Below are 20870 nucleotides of genomic sequence, written 5' to 3'. Positions count from 1 at the left end.
GCCTGCTTCCTAGGGCTGAGAGAAAGTGACTGGCCCAAGATCACCCAGCTGGCTTTGTGCTTCAAGGCAGCACTAGAACTTACGATCTTCCAGTTTATAGCCTGGTGCCTTAACCCAGGGGTATCAAATTGCCAGCCCGCAGGCCGGATGCATCATAGCGAAACCATACCCACCCCATTGCCGGCAATGGCAAAAAAAGTCACCACCAGATGGATTCATAGCTGGCTGACAGGCCGTACTCAGCGTGTGGTCCTCAATGGAACTGCATCTACATGGAAGGAAGTGTGTAGTGGGGTGCCTCAGGGCTCTGTTCTGGGCCCAGTGCTGTTCAACATCTTCATCAACAATTTGGATGAGGGGATAGATGGGGAACTCATCAAATTTGCAGATGACAACAAGCTGGCAGGAATAGCCAATACTCCAGAAGATAGGCTTAAGATACAGGAGGATCTGGACAGACTCGAACACTGGGCACTATCTAACAGTATCTAGCGGTTGGAGGTCCAGCCAATCCGAATCTGACCGATTGCAGTTAACCTTCATAAGGTCTTATCTTGAGGTGATAAGGCAGGAAAAATCAAATGCACAGGTATAGTATAGGTGGTACCTTGCTCGATAGTAGTAACTGTGAGAGAGATCTCAGAGTCCTAGTGGACAATCACTTAAATATGAGCCAGCAGTGTACTGCAGCTGCCAAAAAAGCCAACACAGTGCTAGGCTGCATTAACAGAGGGATAGAATCAAGATCACATGAAGTACTAATACCACTTTACAATGTCTTGGTAAGGCCACACCTGGAATACTGCATCCAGTTTTGGTCACCACGATGTAAAAAAGATGTCGAGACTCTAGAAAGAGTACAGAGAAGAGCAACAAAGATGATTGGGGGACTGGAGGCTAAAACATATAGGGAACGGTTGTTGGAATTGGGTATGTGTAGTTTAATGAAGAGAAGGGTGAGGGGTGACATGATAGCAGTGTTCCAATATCTCAGGGGCTGCCACAAAGAAGAGGGAGCCAAGCTATTCTCCAAAGCACCTGAAAGCAGGACCAGAAGCAATTGATGGAAACTAGTCAAGGAGGGAAGCAACCTAGAACTAAGGAGAAACTTCCTGACAGTTAGAACAACTAACCAGTGGAAGAAACTGCCTCCAGAAGTGGTGAATGCTCCAACACTGGAAGTTTTTAAAAAGAGACTGGACAGCCATTTTTCTGAAATGGTATAGGGTTTCCTGCCTTAGCAGGGGGTTGGACTAGATGACCTCCAAGGTCCCTTCCAACTTATGATGATGATGATGATGATGATGATGATGATGATGATGATGATGATGATGTGAGGTGGCAGGTTTGACACCCCTGCCTTAACCACTAAGTACCATTGGGACTTACTTCCATCTATGTAATTGTAGGGTTACAGCACATACTTCTAACTTCTCAGCGCAAATTAAATAGCAGATTGTGTGCAAATATATTCCCAATTATAAGTATTCAGCTGTTTGAAGCTGAGCTTTCTCATATTTAATAGCAACTTTGCAAATGGTGCTAAACTTTAAAATTGTACATCTGAGACTATTTATTTATTTTAAATGTTTGATTAGGTAAAAACCTACTGAGATGGAAACTTCCATTATGAGAACAACCTGGGATTAATTAGAAGCCTTTAGATTTGCCAGGTTTTCTGCTAATGACAGTGACTTTTTAAAAAAAACTTGCTAATTGTAGTCTTAAAAATGAAATGTGCTTTAATAAGAAAGACCTTTGGGGACTATTGTTTTAATTCAACCCCAAATATTCCAAACCGAGAAAGCTTTTAGCTTTCCTCCTAAATTAATGCCACATTAAAGAAGAGCCATAGTAAACTGAAAGGTGCATGTAAGAGAAACAGTGAAAAATTGCTTTCTTTTTAGAATCTGTCACTTGCGAAGCTATTACTTGCCTGAATATTAATTATAATAAAGAAAGAAGGAAAGCTGTATTTTTTTTAAAAAAAAGTAAATTTGAAGCTTATCATTGTGTTTGCAAAACTCAACAGTTGTACTGAAACAAAAACTGACTAGTTCTTCACTTCTTGAGTACTGAATAAGCAGGATAAAGAATAAAACTGAGGATGATATGGTAATTTCTTCTAAAGCTTAAATTGTAATTTTGTTAATGCAGAACCAGCTTTTTTTTAGAATGATTTACTTTCCACTTAGGGAGCAAAATATTAGACTGAAAATATTAATTCTTGTGCAACGTAGTTGGACATTTAAGAACTGTCATGGTTATCATTTTGAAAGTCATATACAACATCTAATTTTGTATTAGATTGAAATGCACTATTATGGCCCGGGATGTATATAAAGAACTAAATCTCACTGAAAGTAAGGAATAGTAGAAATAATGAATACTAGAATCATTTTTTGAAGATTGTTGAAATGAAGCTGACCTAATCAACTTTGGCTAAAATTCATAGTTCTACATTTGCAAGGCTGCTTATGGGAACATTCAGCACTGATTCACTGTTCCCTTATAGAAAGGGCAAACCTAATGGAACTTTAGGATGACTCTTAGAAAATCAAGTGTAGCTTCTCAATTTATGTATTTTTTTAAGGTTTCCTGCAGACAGGATTTAGTAAAATGGAAAATCACAATTCCATGTCATGATATGCAGTACAAAAAAATAGAAACCTCATTCTTGTGTGTGTGTGTGTGTGTGTGTGTGTGTAGCCATTGTGTGTCCTGAATTCATCTAGTATATCTGGTCGTGCACACTAGCTATATATTATATACGACAATTACTGTTAAAAAGAAATGTTTAGCTTACTCACAGTGCAACAAAGCTGCCTATAACCATTCTGATTCCCAAATCAGCAAAAGTTAACAAAGAAGATTTACTTCCCTTGAAACACTCTGTTTTGCTATATTCCCAGTACAGCATTTGTTCTGTCTGTCTAGTGTGTTTGTTTTGTGTGTGTGTGTGTGTATTAGCGTTCAAACAAAACGAAAAGTAGGAAAATGATCTGAGAATGCAGCATAGAGACCACTCTGTTAGCAAAGTCAAAACTATACTGTTAGGGTGACTTGCTTTCGAATTTTCTCAAGACCATTAGCAGAACGTTCTATCAAAACGGATACTCTATCAATAGAAAAGAGGATAATCCATGCCTCGGGAGGTCAGGAACTCAGCAAGACATTAACTGAGCTTTATAATGCAGTGAACCACAGGTTATCCCAATTCTGCTACACCACCACCTCGTAGTCATCATCCCATTATTTAAAAGTTTACATCTTTCACACCTCTTTTGTAGTATATACAGTTTTCCAGCCACATAAGAGATTTCAGTAAGAGCCAGGAGCATTTTAAGAAATAGCTGGAAAAACTTGATTTTTCTTTTTGCTCTTGACTCAGTTAAAGCGTAATCCAGCCAGTCACCAAGTGATAGAAACTATACTAATAGGAAAAAATAAATGTGGTCCTTATTGCCAATCCCTGTCTTCTTCGGGGGTTCCATTCTTCCTTCCTGATGAAAAGTGGTGCTTTATTTCTTGTGTGTTGTGCTCTTTTTTCATACAGTTGGATGACTTCTCTGACTTTCCCAACCTCCCTTCTTCTGATAGTTACTTGTTTGCAGAAAGAATCCACCAATACATAAAGCATCATAGGGAGAGGCTTAATATGCAACCACGACATCTGACACTTATTTTGTGCTAGGAAGAAAAGAGTGTCCTGGGGATGTAGAGCTTGCACAAATTAATAAATATACAACAGTTCTAGGAATGTCAAGCCAAGGCCTTCTTTACTTTTGCAATTCACAAAAGTTTTTTGGAACGCTAAATATTTCTGCTTGTGCAACCGAAAGTCAAGGCTATCCAAACCACGTTGCAAAAATACGAATGACTACTTGGATAGTAGCAAAAAGTTTGAATTTTCTATATCCATGTAATGAGTTACTTGATAGCAACCAAAATCAATATGGCTTCCAGATTTTGGTTGCTATCAAGTAACTCATTACATGACTTTCGGTTGCAAAAGCACAAATATCATCCATCACCCTCTATCAATAGGTCCTCTGACTACCATTATCAGCAAGGTTTGAAAACGTTACAAACCTCAGAAGCCTGAAAATTATTTTTGATTATGGACAAAATAACACCAGTGCAGCTAACTGTGACTTATGGCAACCTCACTCAAAGGTTGGGAACAAGATGAAAGCAACATCATGGAACATATCAGAGGATCTTTGAATATTGTTAACATGCAAGTGGAGAAAGGCCTTTACATTCTCAGTTGTAGCTAGTCAAGTGATCAGTCCTATACTGAACAGTCCTATACTGTAGATGTGGCCTATTATTTCCTGCATTTTGCTCTTCAAGGACTTGAGTTTCTTTGTTTTGCCAAAGCACACAGATACTTTATCCAGTTTTTTGTGAGTACTGTTCTTTAGCTTGGAAAGGATCAGGATAAAAGTTGAACATTTGAACAACCGACATAAAAATGTCATTCCCATGTCATTCTTTTCTATAACGTGCTCACAAATGCAAGAACTTTTCTATCAATAGTTATTCAATTTAACCTATTCTAATTCTTCACTGGCTCAGTTAAATTATGCTCCTATTCTATAACAGGAGGGCAAAGAAATCCTTCTTAGCATTTTCATTGCAGCAGCCGGGAACTGAACGTAATATTTGGTCTGCCAAAAATCTTCTCAACTAATTCTTTTATAAATTAACTGTAGTATTGCAATTCAATCAGATGCATTATTATTCAGAAGTTCAACTGGATTCATTAGAGTTTATTCTCACGTATATGTGCATATGTGTGGTGCCTCAAATATACAATTGAATATTAAATTTATGGTTGATTTAAATGTGATAGACTTTTCAGGCTAATTTATAGGAATGGCAGTTCATCAAATGCAATAAATCTATAAACAAGGTGGTATAGGAGATGTAGTAGCAACTTATATATAATAATTTCATCATCCTTAGAGCTCTTTGGTCAAATAAGTTTCCATTAAATTATTAAAAACATTTATTTTCTTAGGTTTCCACTGTCTGACTGCTCCACATCACACAACTACAGGCACACACACAAACACACAACTCTTCATTCCTTAGACCAAGGTGTCCAACTGCTGGCCCGCGGGCTGGATGAATTATAGCGAAACCGCGTCCACCCCATTGCCGGCAATGAAAAAAAAGTTATGATATGTCGCGACACATCACGTGACATTCTGAGTTTGACACCCTTGCCTTAGACAATCTTAACTTCCTTTTTATTAAGACTTTCTAGCCGCATAGAAGTCAGTTTCCAAATGTCCCATCCACTTTGTTCATTATACATTGTTACTCCATTCACTTTCATTTTAATGACTGATTTTGATTTCAGTTATATTAATTTGCGGGGAGGGATCCTCCTCTATTGTGTTGGGGGAAAATAAATAATAATATTCAACATTTATTATTGCATCCTGTTTCTCTTTTCTTTTCTTTCTCTGTTTATTTGATAGTTATTTACTAGCTTTTGTTCCCTACTTCTCTTCATTTTCAATTGTTGCCAGGCAGGTAAATTCTGTCCATGAGGGAAGCAGCAACTACATTTTCAGATAAACATCTGCCTCTACTGGCAGCCACTATTATATTTACTTGAAATATCCCAAGGATTTTGTGATGCTTACAGCTTCTGCTTGGTTTTGTTTTCCAGGATAGCTGAAATAATATAATGTCCTGATCATTTTGCATAAATAAATGTAGAAGTAGCTCTGAAACTGCACAAGAGGGTTTTTTTTTTCAGTCTCTTGGGTATTTAACTGTCAGCACCACCGTGTATACCAAACCAAGAAATCAACTCCACAGAACTATGCTTTATCCCCATTCGCTTCCACCCATCCCCTTACACTCACATGAATTGGAGAGGACTTTTGTGCATGCCTTCATCTTGTTTTGGAATTAAACCATGTTTTCCCATTGCTGCTTTGTTAGCAGATCTGGCCGGTCTCTGTCAAGAGCATCTTTCCCACCCTCTACCTCATCTCAATTTTTAATTCAGTACAACATGAACCATTTCTATTTATTAGTGTACCATTACATACTTCAAATAAAGGGCAGGGGGTCTCAGACTTCCAGCAGTACTGAAACACAGCTCTTGGCAATTCTTTCCATTACACTGGTACCTTGATATTCAATTGCTTTGAAACTCATCGACTTTAGTACTCAAAGCATTTCAATGTGAAAAGTTTGTCCCGGTACTCATAGTTTGTTTGGTATTCAAAGCACAACCTAGAACTTGTAAGTATCAGCTGCCTTGTGACTCACTACATTATTCCTTCTGGGAAAATTTTATCTGGTGCTCTTCATGCCTCTGGGATACAATTAATGATGAGTACCAAGGTACTACTAGGCCCACATTGGCTGAAAATGTTGGAAATTGTATTTCAGCAAGACCTAGAGATATACAAGTTTCTGGCACATGTTTTAAACAAACCTAGTAGAGGAAATTCAGTTTCTAACACAGTGATATCCATAAATTCTTAACTCTACTTGGACTTATTTATTTATTCCTGTTTGTTTGTTTGTTTGTTTGTTTTTATTGGGTAAAAGTATTTGGTGAGAAAAGGAATCTGGGACAAGAGAAGAGAACTAGAGCATATAATCTTATTTATTTAAGATATGCCACTTCTCATCCAGGTCTCCTGGAGAGTTCACAAAAATAAGCACTAGACTGAACTGAAACCTAACTGCCCTTAGAGCAAATGGAGGCAAAATCCTGGGGGAATAACTACAACTTAAATAGCCTGACACATTGTCAAAGGTAGAGATCTCCATAGCAAGAGCATGATAATGGAGAAAACCTTGTGCAGGAAAAATAATAATCACATAGCCATTATTTGTGGGCCACACTTCCAACAAGAGCACCTTTCAAAGATCTCCAGGGCCAGGCTGGTACATAGTAGCAGAGTTCTTTAAATCTGGATCTGTCATTTTATCACAATTGCATTGAAATAATCTGATTTTTAGAGGCATTTCTTTACTGTTTGTGTTTTAAGACACCTATCCTGCCAGTTCAAGAGAATGACAGGATTGTGTTCATGCTGGGAATATCAGTATAAAAACATAGAATACAAAATCTTCAAATCCTAAACTCTGCAGATAGATAGATAGATAGATAGATAGATAGATAGATAGATAGATAGATAGATAGATAGATAAGGTTAGATTAGATCAGATTAGATTAGGGTGGATGGATGGATGGATGGATGGATGGATGGATGGATGGATGGAGTTACCAAATCTCAGAAACCAACTGTCATGGTTCCGATAGATTAGACCAGTAAAACCAGAACTCCAAGGCTAGAGGTTTCCTTAAAGAACATGTTTTTTTGGCTACAAAGTATCAGCACAGTCAAAAATGAAACCAAGTCTGGAGTTCCCTCCAAGGTGCCACAATTTTACAAAGTTGAATTCCCCACTCCTGCACTATGTAATCAACCCCATCCTCCAATAGAATACTTTGGCGGACTTTCTTACGGAAGGCTCAGTCTGCCAAATTTCCAGGCAGCGATGACCTTGGTTCCCATGGGACAAAATATTGTTTAGGCTAACAGTAAATCACCCATCCTTTGCCCCAGTTCTGTGGCAACCGAAAACTAAACAAAATGGCTTCAGCCAGGATCATTGCAGTGTTGGCACCAACCTTATGCCACAGAAAAATCATCCCCCAAAGTCCATTTCAAAAGAGGAATGTTTGCTAATGCAAATCAAACCCCTTGCATATAAAGAAGCTTGTCACTCTTTAGGAGCCATACTTTGTTATAACATACATATTTGTTTTATTGCTAGATCCGGGCTGCTAGCCTTAGGAAAGCCTTTAGACCGAGAAAGCACTGATCGCTACATTTTGATTGTTACAGCCTCAGATGGCCGACCAGATGGGGTAAGTTTCTTGCTGAAATATAAAAATGTGTCTGAAGCTAGGAGCAAAGAAGCAGAAAGCTAAAAAAAACAGTGAGCCACAATCTTTTTTCCCCCCCTTTTGGTAATGTTTCTAATATAAAGCAATTCCCTCTTATGTCCAAAATATTTCTGGCAATGCTCGTAATGCTGCTACTCCAGTGGTTTGTGCCATGTCCTCTGACATTTCATTGTTCTGTTTTGGCCAGTTCGAACATTGCACATTGTCAGGGGTATCCCCAAGGACTGATCCAATACAACACTGGAATCCATAGCCTGAGCTACTTGTTTTGACCTATACAAACCTTTTATCAGACTCTGTCCTGAGAACTTCCCTATTGGCAATAGGACATGGATACAATTTCTTTTCATTTTTTTCCCCTAGACACTTGGGAAAGAATTTTGAAATGATGTGTGACAAGTTTTAATGAAAATAACACTGAAGATTTTCTAGTATTTCTCAGGGTGGAAGTTCACAAGTTAGAGTAGCTGCTAGAGAATTGGGATACTTATTGTATTTATGAATCGATAGCAATCAAGCACTTTCAGTTCTTTCAAGGTGGCACTCTTTTAAATAAGCTGTTTATTAGCTAGTGCAAAGTATGCATACAATTTGCATGCTACAAACCATGACTTTTTTCCTTTGAAGCATGGGCAGTCGTAGTCTATACTTTAGAGTGTCACAGCCCTGCAATATATAATACCGGTAATTTTAAGAACTGAGACTATTTTTAGTGTCAGCATTTAATAACCTTGTGCTAAAGGCAAACAATGGCAGTGTTTCTTCAATAAAAACAGCCCTGGGATCAGTGTGTTTGATAAATTGTGTGTTCTCATACCAGTAAAGACCATGTGACTTGTTAAGATAGACATAGATCTTGGTAAGTGAAAGCTTGATTAAGAGAGCCTTCCTCTTTTATCTTAACATCTAGGCAAGTTCCTATAAACATGGTGTCTCAGGCTTAAAAACATAAAATCAGTAGTACTCAAACAACAGCTGGCAATTCATATGGATCTTTTAATAGGGTGGATGCTCAGAATCTCAAGCACCGGTAATCAGATTTGTAATCAGTAAGAAGCTTCCACTTTCTTTCAGGCAGTTCTGGGAATGAGACAGGGAAAGTTCTTGGAAATACAACTTTTAAATACTGCTTTTGGGAATCACTCCTAAGATTGTTCCTGCAGGCACCACTCTCTCTACCTGGAGCTGGGGAGGGGGGGCAATCACTAGAAGTTTTTCCAAAAGAGACCAGACATCCATTTTGACTGGGATAGTATAAAGTTTCGTGCCTTGAGCAGAGGGGATTGGATTAGAAGACCTCAGAGGTTCCCTAGGATTCTGTGTTCTATGATCTTTTCCCATGGGATTTTCTCTAGTGCTTTGTCAGGTCCAGGAAGCCTTTGATTGAAATGGCCGCTGGCCACTTTCTCCTGCAACAGCTTGCCTCCCAGACTTGTGGCTGCTGGAAGTTTTTCAAAGACTGGATAACTATTCAACCTATAAGGTCTTCTGCCTTAAGCAGAGGGGGTTGGACTAAAAGACCTCGGAGGTCCCTTCCAGCCCTAGGATTCTGTATTCTATACCTTCTGCACTAATTTAAGCTTCCAGGTATTCTTCAGGGGTAGCCTAATGAAAATACATAAAGGTAAAGGTTTCCCCTATCCAGTCATGTCCAACTCTAAGGGGCAGTGCTCATCTGCATTTCATAGGCAAGGGAGCAAGAATCATCTGATGGCATTTCCATGGTCATGCTGGCCAAATTATTATATACGCCAAGACACTCAGAATGCTGTTATCTTCCTACCCAAGTGGTACCTATTTATCTAGTCCCATTTACATGCTTTCAAACTGCTAGGTGGCAGGAGCTGAAGTAAGAACAGGAGCTCATCCCATCGCATGGCACCTGGGTCTTGAACCTTAACTGCTGAGCCATCACACCCCTTAATGAAGACACATAAGTGGTGCCAAATACCCTTAAATCAGGAAAGACTGCATTTGAAGCACTAGATGTAATTCACTAGTACAGAGGTCCCCACCCTTTTGGGTACCAGGGACCGGTTCCATGGAGAAAGGTTTTTCCATGGACCGGAAAGTGCATGTCTTTTGTTTTTTTGTTTTTGTGCTGCCTGCATCCTACAGGTGGGGCTTTGCTTGTTTGTGCGGACCGGTTGCTGGCATGCTGTGGCCCAGTATCGATCCATGGACTGGGAATTGGGGACCCCTGCACTAGTGCACTCCTTGCCTTTGTTGCCATGTGAGAATCCAAAGAGACCTGTGATCAGTCCTATAAGGTAGTCCAGAAAGGAAGCACGCCCATATAAATTACAGGTAGTCCTCGGGTTTTGACCATTCATTCAAAGTTATAATGGTACAAAACAAGGAGGACTTATGACCAGTCAGCAAAGTTGTGGCTGTCACGAGGTTCCCATGATCATGTGACTGTGATTTGTGCACTTGACAACTGGCTTACAGTTGCAATGGATGTAGGGTCCCTCAGCCATGCAATCACCATTTGTGACTTTCCCTGCTAGCTTTCCACAAAATTAGTGGGGCCACAAGTGACTCCCATTCCTGCTGCTTTTTCACCTATTTGGAGCACCTGCCAGTCCCTCTGCTCTGTAACTTCTTCCTGTGACATTTTCCTGACGACTTGGTCTCCTAGCAAAATAGTCTTTCTCTGCTATTTCCAACTGCTTCATATCTGAGAAGCTTCCTTCCTGTGGAGATGAAGGGCTGGCTCCTAGAGAGAATTTCCATGGCACAGAGAGTTAAATATATTTATTATTTATTTTATTTATTTATTTTAATTCCACTTATATCCCGCCCTTCTCCGAAGACTCAGGGCGGCTTACAAGCTTAGCAGTAGCCTTCATTCTATGTATATGCCTGCTTATTAGGGCTTTCACACACACCCCAAGTGGCATTATTACAAAGTCAGCTTATTGCCCCCAACAATCTGGGTCCTCATTTTACCTACCTCGGAAGGATGGAAGGCTGAGTCAACCTTGAGCCTGGGGGGATGCGAACCCGCACTAATTGCAGGCAGCTGGTGTTATGTCCAATTTGCTTTTTTCCCTCCCTTTTTTGTTGTGTTCCAATACACACAAAGGGAATAAACCTGTGTATAGCAAAACATGTAATGAAACCTCTGCAACAAAACAACCAAACTCAGAGACCATTAAGGACCATACAGTTCAATCCTGAGCTACAAAATGCTCTCTTCTATTAGCTAGATATATCTTTGGGCAGTTTCTTGGTGTGATCTACATTCCCAAAGCTGGTGGAACAATGTCCCAAACAGGTGAAATTATTGAATGTTCAGTTTCTGTCTATCCCTATCTCTCATGCTCTCTTTCTCTCACACACAAACTCTGCGTTTCTCTTTCCAGACCTGCATAGAGATAGATGCCCAACATACATAAGTAGAGGAGTATGGAGGGTTAGGACAAATATTAGAAAGAGAATTGATGGAAGCTCAGAAATTGGTACAGAGTAATAGAGTTAGAAGGGACTGGAAGGGACCTTGGAGGTTTTCTAGTCCAACCCCCTGTACCATTCTGGAGAAATGGGAAGGGGGAAATGATGAGGGTCATGGCTGAGGCAATGGAATGGGAAGAAAGAAGGGAATAAAAGATTGACTGCAGGAACCAGTTGGGAACACGTGAGGGCAAGCTACATGCGGCTGCAGTATGCTGCTTTTTTGTACGTGTTCTTCAGACCTATAAAGGTAAACCTCAACTTACAACGCTTCATTTAGTGAGCATTCAAAGTTACAACAGCTCTGAAAAAGTGAGTTATGGCCATTTTTCACACTTACAGCCGTTACAGTGGTCATGCTTACTTTTTTCTGTACTTGATAATACAGCCCCATTGGAAAGCTCTGTAGAAGACGATAATAAAATTTATCTCTGGTGGTGTAGATGATGATCTGTTCAGGCCCTGAAAGTTACCACTTAGTATTAAGATTATGAAATAATGAGCTCCTGGGATAAATTTATCAAAATGTTGATTCTTCTGCTCTGTCCTGTAGCCCAGTGATGCCCAAGTTATTGGTCCTCATGGGCCCTAAATGACAATGGGACGACCACCAAAATTCTAATAGCCCTGCATCTATAGTGCCTGTTTGGAGATTTTGAGAACATCACCTGTCTGCTTCATAGTGCAGTTTTTTCTAATGAATGTATCATTACTGAAGGAGAACATCTCTATGAAAGGCAGGCTCCACTTATTAGCTCTTCAGGTATTCGTCCATTTTCATTTATTTTCTTCTAAATGGAAAGCTTTGTATGTGGGGTGGGGATCCATACTTTATAAAATTTGAAGTTGCATTTTTTTTTTTGCATCGGCAAGAATATAATAAGGAGTAGAATGGAATTCTTGCTTCACTTGTTTCAGACTGATTAGTTAACTATCACTGTGGCTACAACTTTTCAGCAGAAAAGTCACCTTTGTATCTTTTCCCCCCTCTAATTACTGTAATCTCCATTGTATAAAGGAAGGAAGGATGAATCTACTGTGGTTTTTCATTAAGAAGATGTATAATCCAACTGTGCATCACACAGTACCGGAACTTCATTTTTGGCAGGACACCATGGGCTCTAATGAATGTCTTACTCTGTTGATGAGTCCTCCTCACCGCTCAGTACATTAATGAGTTATCAGCAGCAAATGGACATTTTAAAGCACATGCAATTTATCTTGTTCCACATAACTAGTTGTGGGGAATTGCTAATATAGTTACCAGGTCCTTTCCCCCCACCAAGTCTGTTTGTTTCGTCTTATTTCTGTGAGGATCCATTGGCAGGAGTGGTGGGGAGAGAGAATAATTTGAGATCCATATTAATTTAGGGATGAAAATAGGGTTAAGCATTTTATATGAGAGTTTCTTTTCTTGCTTTTTCACATTTTCTACAGGTGTGAGTTGTCCAAAGCAGATAGCATGCATATTTCATGCTGCACATCTTGAAATATGCTGAAGTTGCCTTGAGACCAATGGAACTTCATGATGTATTATTACTCTCAGAGAGATTAGGAGCATTGTACTTTTAAGTATTTTTTTCCCATAGATTCAGGAAGAAAATATTTCTTCCTGCCTGAAATGGTCAGTTGCTCTCAGCAGAAACTGCAGCCATATTTTCAACAGAATGCTTAGAAATAAAATATTGCAAATCCTGTGGGCGTATAGAGGCTGTAAAGAACAGAGGAAAATGAGTCATTCTTTCTGTGGCATCCAGTAGAAGTATGAATTTCACTGGACAATCCAGTTGTTGAGCTTTCAGTAGGAGTAGGTCAATATTGGGATTAATCAGTTAGACAGATTGGTTGCAGGTAATCCTCAAGTTACGAACCAAAGTGAGCCCAACATTTCTGTTGCTAAGCGAGGCAGTTGTTAAGTGAATCACTGTTAACCTTTCTTGCCACAGTTGTTAAGTGAATCACTGCAGTTTTTAAGTTAGTAACACAGTTGTTAAGTGAATCTGGCTTCTCCATTGACTTTGCTTGTCAGAAGGTCACAAATGGTGATCACATGACATGATGTGGGTTTCTACAAACAAAAAGTTATTGGTACCAAATCTTGACATTTGTACATAATGAAGAAAATGTATTATAACATTTTCTTTTCTCAGAAATCTATTCAAAATTCTTTTCTCATGTAAGTTGCATGTATCTGAACCAAGTCAGAAGAATATTTGAAATGCAAATTACTTAAAATGCAGTATATTTCTCTACACAGTCTCAGGAATACATCTCTTTGAAAGTCTCAAAACTTCTAATAATTTCAGGAAATGCTTATAGTTATTTTCTGACAACTCAGCCTCTATTCCTGAACAAGATTTTAGGGTTTGGGATAATGACTCAGCACAACAGTGGTCTCTAGTGACTATTGACAGTAAATTTGGAGCCGATAGAAGAGTGTTATGCATGTGGGATTTTGTTACAGAATTTATTAGAACTTCTTTATGTGGCTCTAGCAGCTTAAAATCAACTTGTGTCTTTCTCATATTTTCTGGTTCATAGTCATTGCTTTAAGTTAGAAAAAGGCTAGATTAAAAGTTTTGCCTTTTTATGCTGAAATCCAATATCCATTTTCCTAGAAGTCAACCCAGCGGAACCTATTTCTGAGTTAACATACATTTTTGATAATGCTATTAGTTTTTCTATGTAACAGTTGTGTTATTGCATTTTATTATTACATACTTACCAGTTTGATTCTTAACCAGTTTTATAACAAAGAGAGTCAGCTTTTGTATTTTATATGACTTCTAGGATTATGATGGGGATGAAGGGATTCAGCAGTCCAGTTTAGAGAAGGTTCTTTAACTCAAAACTATTAGTGGGTGCCATAACTTTGCAAAAAAAACAGTATATCTGGGAGGAAACAAAGAATTATTCAAAGCAAAGGCCATAAAGAAACAATGTTGCATAAGCTTTGAAGAACGAACATTTAATAAGAGCCTTGGTGGAGCAGTGGGCTAATGCCTCCTTAAGTAACACCAGCTGCCTGCAATTAGTGCAGGTTCGAGTCCCACCAGGCTCAAGGTTGACTCAGCCTTCCATCCTTCCGAGGTAGGTAAAATGAGGACCCAGATTGTTGGGGGCAATAAACTGACTTTGTAATAATGCCGCTTGGGGTGTCTGTGAAAGCCCTAATAAGCAGGCATATACATAGAATGAAGGCTACTGCTAAGCTTGTAAGCCGCCCTGAGTCTTCAGAGAAGGGCGGGATATAAATGGAATTAAAATAAATAAAAATAAATAAATAATAGGACTGAGTCCTATTAAGCCTTAACTTTATCAGCAAGATAAAAACTATATGGATCATCACTTTGTTTGTTTGTTTGTTTTTATAGACCTCAACCGCTACAGTGAATATGGTTGTAACAGATGTAAATGATAATGGGCCGGTCTTTGATCCCTTTCTTCCAAAAAATTTTACAGTACCAGAAGAAGAAACCAATGCGTTTGTGGGTCAAGTGAGGGTAAGAAAATCATAGTATTCTACTATTAATGATCCTAATTAATGAAATATTTTCTAATTTTTAGAAACACTTTGTTCAATGGGTAATGCCAGTATAACACTCCTGTGCGTGATAACCATTTTAGAGAGTCATTATCTGGTTTTAACCTCTTTATTTTCTCTGAATTTCAAATTACGGTAAACCCGATTCATCTCTGCCTTCCCAACTGCTTTCCAACAAAACTGGAAAGAAACTTTTAGAAAATAAGGCTTAACAGAGAATTGCTTGAAGTAAAATATATGTATATGCATTCAGCCACTTATCATTAACTTTGCCTTTTGCTGCTGTCGGAAGTAGTCATTCCATGTCTCTTTGTAAACAGTTCTGAGTATGCATGGTTGATCATATTATAAGACACTGGCTGGCTTTTTACTCTGTGAAAATGTATTGCTTTTCCTTGATCAAGATTTTTTTAGAGGCATCCCACTAATCATAGCTGAATAACATTGTTCTTTTCTAACTTTTCTCCATGCAGAGGCACCAGGTGAATGGTGTAAAGAGTATGTTAAGGAATTTGTTGTGCAGAGGTCTCCTTGTGCTACCAAAGAGTTGCACAGACAAGGAAGGGTACTGAGAGCAGCAAGAATCACACAAGAGTACACTGAGTTGTAAAAGCAAAAAGTAGTTTACTTTTGAGGTGGTGTAAAAACAAAAAATGCACAGTCAAAATAAACAGTCCAGGTCATAAACAATAGCAACAGTCCAAGGAGTAATCCAAACTACAAAGTCTTCTTACCGGTCCAGAGGTCAATATACAGTTCAGGTTTACAACAGTAGTAAACCAACAGCAGAGAAAAAACAGTAGTAGTAGAGAGCAGTGAATTCAGAGAGAGAGAGAGAAGCTATGTTACTAGCTTCCTCTTATGGCCATGCGAACACTTACACACCCATTGGCCAATTAACTTCTTAAAGACATAGCATTATGGTTAATATATTTTCAACCCAACATTGTAGGCTAACACCATATGCCTAACAGAGTACATGCAAGGGTAAATGCAGCTTCATACAGAGATTAGCTGAACACTTCTTTTCCAGGAGTTACATAGTTCACGGAGCTTGTTTTGTTTTGTTTTGTAATCTGCCTGCCAACCCCAGTATTTGCAAATGAAATTAACATGCAGTTAGTTTTCATTCTATTTCATGTCACTTTTCTATTGCTCTACTTCGGCTTATTTGCACATTCCTGTTTCCACTATTTAGTGCTGAGTGAATGGAGAAGGGAGTGTAGTTGTTGCTTTGTGTTGTATTTCTTGAGCCATAAAATACACAGCACTCCTTCCTTGTGAAAAGAAGAAGTTACAGGAGGCCGTATCTTGTCTCTTCATTTTCCTTTACTGCTTCATTATAATATTTCTAGTTACAGTAAGAATTGAGTTGGGCTGGTGTAGCAGTTGGATGATTGATTGGCTGATTGATTGACTGACTGACTGTTTATCTCAAGAAAGAATGGTAAATGAAACTGAAGAAGTGCAAAACCAAGTTTCATGAAGCAATTGGGGGAAAAAAGAATGAGAATTTAAGGTAACACATTTTCTGAACTAGACTAAATTAGATTAAAACTAAAGCTGATAATCTTTTGACTTTCTGTAGGACACCATTATGTCACTTTAGAAAGCAATAAACATTTTTAGTCCATTTTTTGTTCTTTCTGTACACTGACAGCATATCAACTCAAATAGCTTTGAGATGCATCCTGTATTTGTCAGCCTTCCAACATATTCAATATCATTTTAACCTTTAAATGCAGTGAAGTGCTGCAGTTGGGTTTGTACTGGTAGTTTTGCTTTCATTTTGTATTTAAATGATAAATTAAATTTCAGCAACATTTCTTTAGCGGAAAATTTTCTTGAGTCACATAGTGTAGATGTACATACATTGATCTGTACTTTATTCCATTTAAGCAGCATTATGCAGAGTACAAAAAATAGCAAGCCAAAAAATATAAAAGAATGAGATAGGAAGAACAACAGCTAACACCATTTACACCAAGTCTTTCACAGTATTATTCCATGCCCTTCTATTGTTGCAAAACACCCTGACTTCTATCAGTTTGCTGCAGCTGCCAAAAAAGCCAACACAGTGCTAGGCTGCATTAACAGAGGGATAGAATCAAGATCACGTGAAGTACTAATACCACTTTACAATGCCTTGGTAAGGCCACACCTGGAATACTGCATCCAGTTTTGGTCACCACAATGTAAAAAAGATGTCGAGACTCTAGAAAGAGTACAGAGAAGAGCAGCAAAGATGATTAGGGGACTGGAGGCTAAAACATATAGGGAACGGTTGCTAGAATTGGGTATGTGTAGTTTAACAAAGAGAAGAGTGAGGGGTGACATGATAGCCGTGTTGCAATATCTAAGGGGCTACCACAAAGAAGAGGGAGTCAAGCTATTCTCCAAAGCGCCTGAAAGCAGGACAAGAAGCAACGGATGGAAACTAGTCAAGGAGAGAAGCAACCTAGAACTAAGGAGAAATTTCCTGACAGTTAGAACAATTAATCAGTGGAACAACCTGCCTCCAGAAGTGGTGAATGCTCCAACACTGGAAGTTTTTAAGAAGAGACTGGACAGCCATTTTTCTGAAATGGTATAGGGTTTCCTGCCTTAGCAGGGGGTTGGACTAGATGACCTCCAAGGTCCCTTCCAACTTCTTCTTCTTTTTCTTCTTCTTCTTCTTCTTCTTCTTCTTCTTCTTCTTCTTCTTCTTCTTCTTCTTCTTATTATTATTATTATTATTATTATTATTATTATTATTATTATTATTATTATTATTATTATTATTATTATTATTATTATTATTATTATATCATAGATCAACTTATGCATTGCTTTTTTTTCTTTAAATTTCTCCATTCTCCTTTTTTGTGTGAATCTGATTCATTCCCTTCTTTAGCCTTTTTCTTTTCCTTCATAAATTTGTTTTGAGATTTGGTGCATATTCATTCTCCGTAAATGACCAAACTGGATATCACTATTGTATCCAGTCAAGTGTTGTTCAACACTTGTTCATTCTTCATCTTCTTTTACTACACAATCTGTTCCGATTGCATTGTATTAATTTGCTTTTAGTTGACATATCCAACTCTCTCTTTTTTGTAAATAAAGGTTTTAAGAAAAATCCCTGCTATTTTCTTTTCTTTTGACATTAATTCCTCAATGATGTAATAGATATCATCATCTCCCTTTCTATTAACATAGCCTTGGTGGAGCAGTGGACTGATGCAGTGGGCTGCAGTGGGCTGCAGTGGGCTGATGCCTCCTTAAGTAACACCAGCTGCCTGCAATTAGTGCAGGTTCGCATCCCACCAGGCTCAAGGTTGACTCAGCCTTCCATCCTTCCGAGGTAGGTAAAAGGAGGACCCAGATTGTTGGGGGCAATAAGCTGACTTTGTAAAAATGCCGCTTGGGGGCCCACGAAAGCCCTAATAAGCAGGTATATACATAGAATGAAGGCTATTGCTAAGCACATTGTGCTTTAGATTGTAAGCTGCCCTGAGTCTTCAGAGAAGGGCGGGATATAAATGGGATTTTTAAAAAAATTCCACCTCTTAAAATTTCTCCATCCATTTCCCCCTTCTTTAATAAACAAGGCAGAAAAAATAATCTACTTACTCTAGGGTTTTTTTTATTTATGTACACTTGCAGTCATTCAGTCTATTTTCCCTGTCATTTTCCTAGTTTTTATTATATTAATTTTCAGATCCGTACTTCTCATGAGACCACGTAACCTATGTAACAATTGCTACAAATCATTTGGTTCTCAACCAAGAAATGTAGCATCATCTGTTTATAAAAATACCCATATATTCACATCCCCAGCCAATACATCTAACACATCAGCATAAATATATATGTCCCCAGCCAACACATCTAACACACCAGCCTGAGCATTCATTATACATTTTCCCATAAATATATTAAACAACCAAAGGAACATCACACACCCTTATCTCATTCCCTATTCTATAAGCATTTCCATTTATTATTGCTTCCATCATATATTAGAACATAGAATATAGAATAACAGAGTTAGAAAGGACCTTGGAGGACTCTATAGCATTTCAAACAAATTGATGTCCAGTCTCTTCTTGAAAGCACCCCCAACTTCTGAAAGCAAGCTGTGCCACTGATTAATTGTTCCCATTGTTAGGAAGTTTCTCCTTAGTTCTAGATTTCTTTTCTCTTTAATTAGTTTCCATCCATTGTTTCTAGTCTTGTCTTTAGGTGCTTTGGAAAATAGTTTTACCCTCTTTTCTTTGTGGCAGTGCTATCATGTTACACCTAGACTAAAAGGTAAAGGTAAAGGTTCCCCTGCACATGCGTGCTAGTCGTTTCTGACTCTAGGGGCCGGTGCTTATCTCCGTTTCAAAGCCGAAGAGCCAGCGTTTGTCCGAGGACGTCTCCGTGGTCGTGTGGCTGGCATGACTAGACACCAAAGGCGCACAGAACGCTGTTACCTTCCCACCGTAGTGGTCCCTATTTTTCTACTTGCATTTTTTACGTGCTTTCGAACTGCTAGGTTGGCAGAAGCTGGGACGAGTAACAGGCGCTCACTCTGTTACGTGGCACTCAGGATTCGACCCGCCAAACTGCCGACCTTCTGATCGACAAGCTCAGTGTCCTAACCCACTGAGCCACCGCGTCCCTTCACACCTAGACTAGACACACCTAATTCCTGTAACCGTTCTTTACATGTTTTAGTCTCCAGACCCCTAATCATTCTTGGTGCTCTTCTCTGCACTCTTTCCAGAATCTCAACAATTTTTTTACAATGTGGTGACCAAAACTGGAGACAGTATTCCAAGTGTGGTCATACTAAGGCTTTGTAAAGTGGTACTACTACTGATAATCTTATCACATTCAAAAACAGCCTTCAGATTATTACCATGCAAAAGTGCCATCATTAAAATTAACCGCCCTGAGTCCTTAGGGAAAGGGCGGTATATAAATGCAATAAAATAAATAAATAAATAAAATGATTCACTTTACCATATACTTTCTCTAAATCAACCATCATGTGATAAACATTTTGATTCGCTGACTTGCTGAAAAGCAAAAATGTGTAGTCTGGCATCATACTTTGAAATTTTGGTCTACATGCTACATTGTTTTAGTCAAACTTTATTTCATCTTAAAATGACTTAATGAAGATCCAAAATTGTCTGTATTGGCCTTATCCAAAATCTCCCAATATTCAAATACTCTGTTTCTTCACAACCAAGTTTCATATGCTCCTTTCCGTAAAATTCATAATGTCTTCCCATCCCCCTCTCAGGGTAGGATTTTTGCCTATATGACACTTAGGTCCATGGCTACTTAATTGGTCTTCTGTTGCTATGGTTGAGGAGACATTAATCACACTTAAATTGTTTTATTTAACAGCAACCAATAATAAAACCCCTCTAATAAGAAATAGAAACAGACTAATAAAAAATCAATTAAAGTCTAATTCAGCATTCATTTCATGCTTGCAATGAAGACAATTGGCAAGGAAGAAACGTTTAATTAAAGGTGCAGTTGTCTTTAAAAGCCTCCATGGAGTCTTGTCACTGCACAGGAAAAAATTTTATTGTCAAACAAACAAAAAAACCCTACCACAAATCTGAGTTAAGCAACAAAGAATAACATCATGAACACCAGACTACCATATGGATTTCTGGATAAAGTTATGAGTGAGTGAGAGAGAGAGAAGCTAGTTTTGTAGTAATGCTAGTATGTACGTACAGTTCAAAATCAAGTTGACTCTTAAGCAATATCTCTAACCTTATTTCAGTATTGGAATGTTTATTCAAAAGAATTATTCCTCCCAGAAGTGTTTATATTTGTGTAGGTGTGCTTTTGGCAAAATGCTGAATATATCCTTCTGTTTAAAACAGGGGAACCCTTATTCTACCTTGATTTTTTTTTCCAGTCAAA

The 20870-nt window shown here is 38.5% G+C and overlaps 1 protein-coding gene across 1 annotated transcript in view; it reads left to right on the top strand.

Annotated features, from left to right (window-relative positions):
• The window catches only part of PCDH15 (protocadherin related 15), a gene marked incomplete at its 5' end in the record, with an annotated part of 427034 nt that overhangs the window by 209044 nt on the left and 197120 nt on the right, over window positions 1-20870 (top strand). Inside the window, 2 exons of the mRNA XM_083364768.1 lie at window positions 7822-7915; window positions 14785-14913. Coding sequence (XP_083220894.1) covers window positions 7822-7915; window positions 14785-14913 — 223 coding nt within the window. The remainder of the gene's footprint in view (window positions 1-7821; window positions 7916-14784; window positions 14914-20870) is intronic.

Source organism: Vipera ursinii (assembly GCF_947247035.1).
Source record: "Vipera ursinii genome assembly, chromosome: 5".
NCBI lineage: Eukaryota > Metazoa > Chordata > Lepidosauria > Squamata > Viperidae > Vipera > Vipera ursinii.
This window is presented reverse-complemented; position numbering and strand designations above follow the sequence as displayed.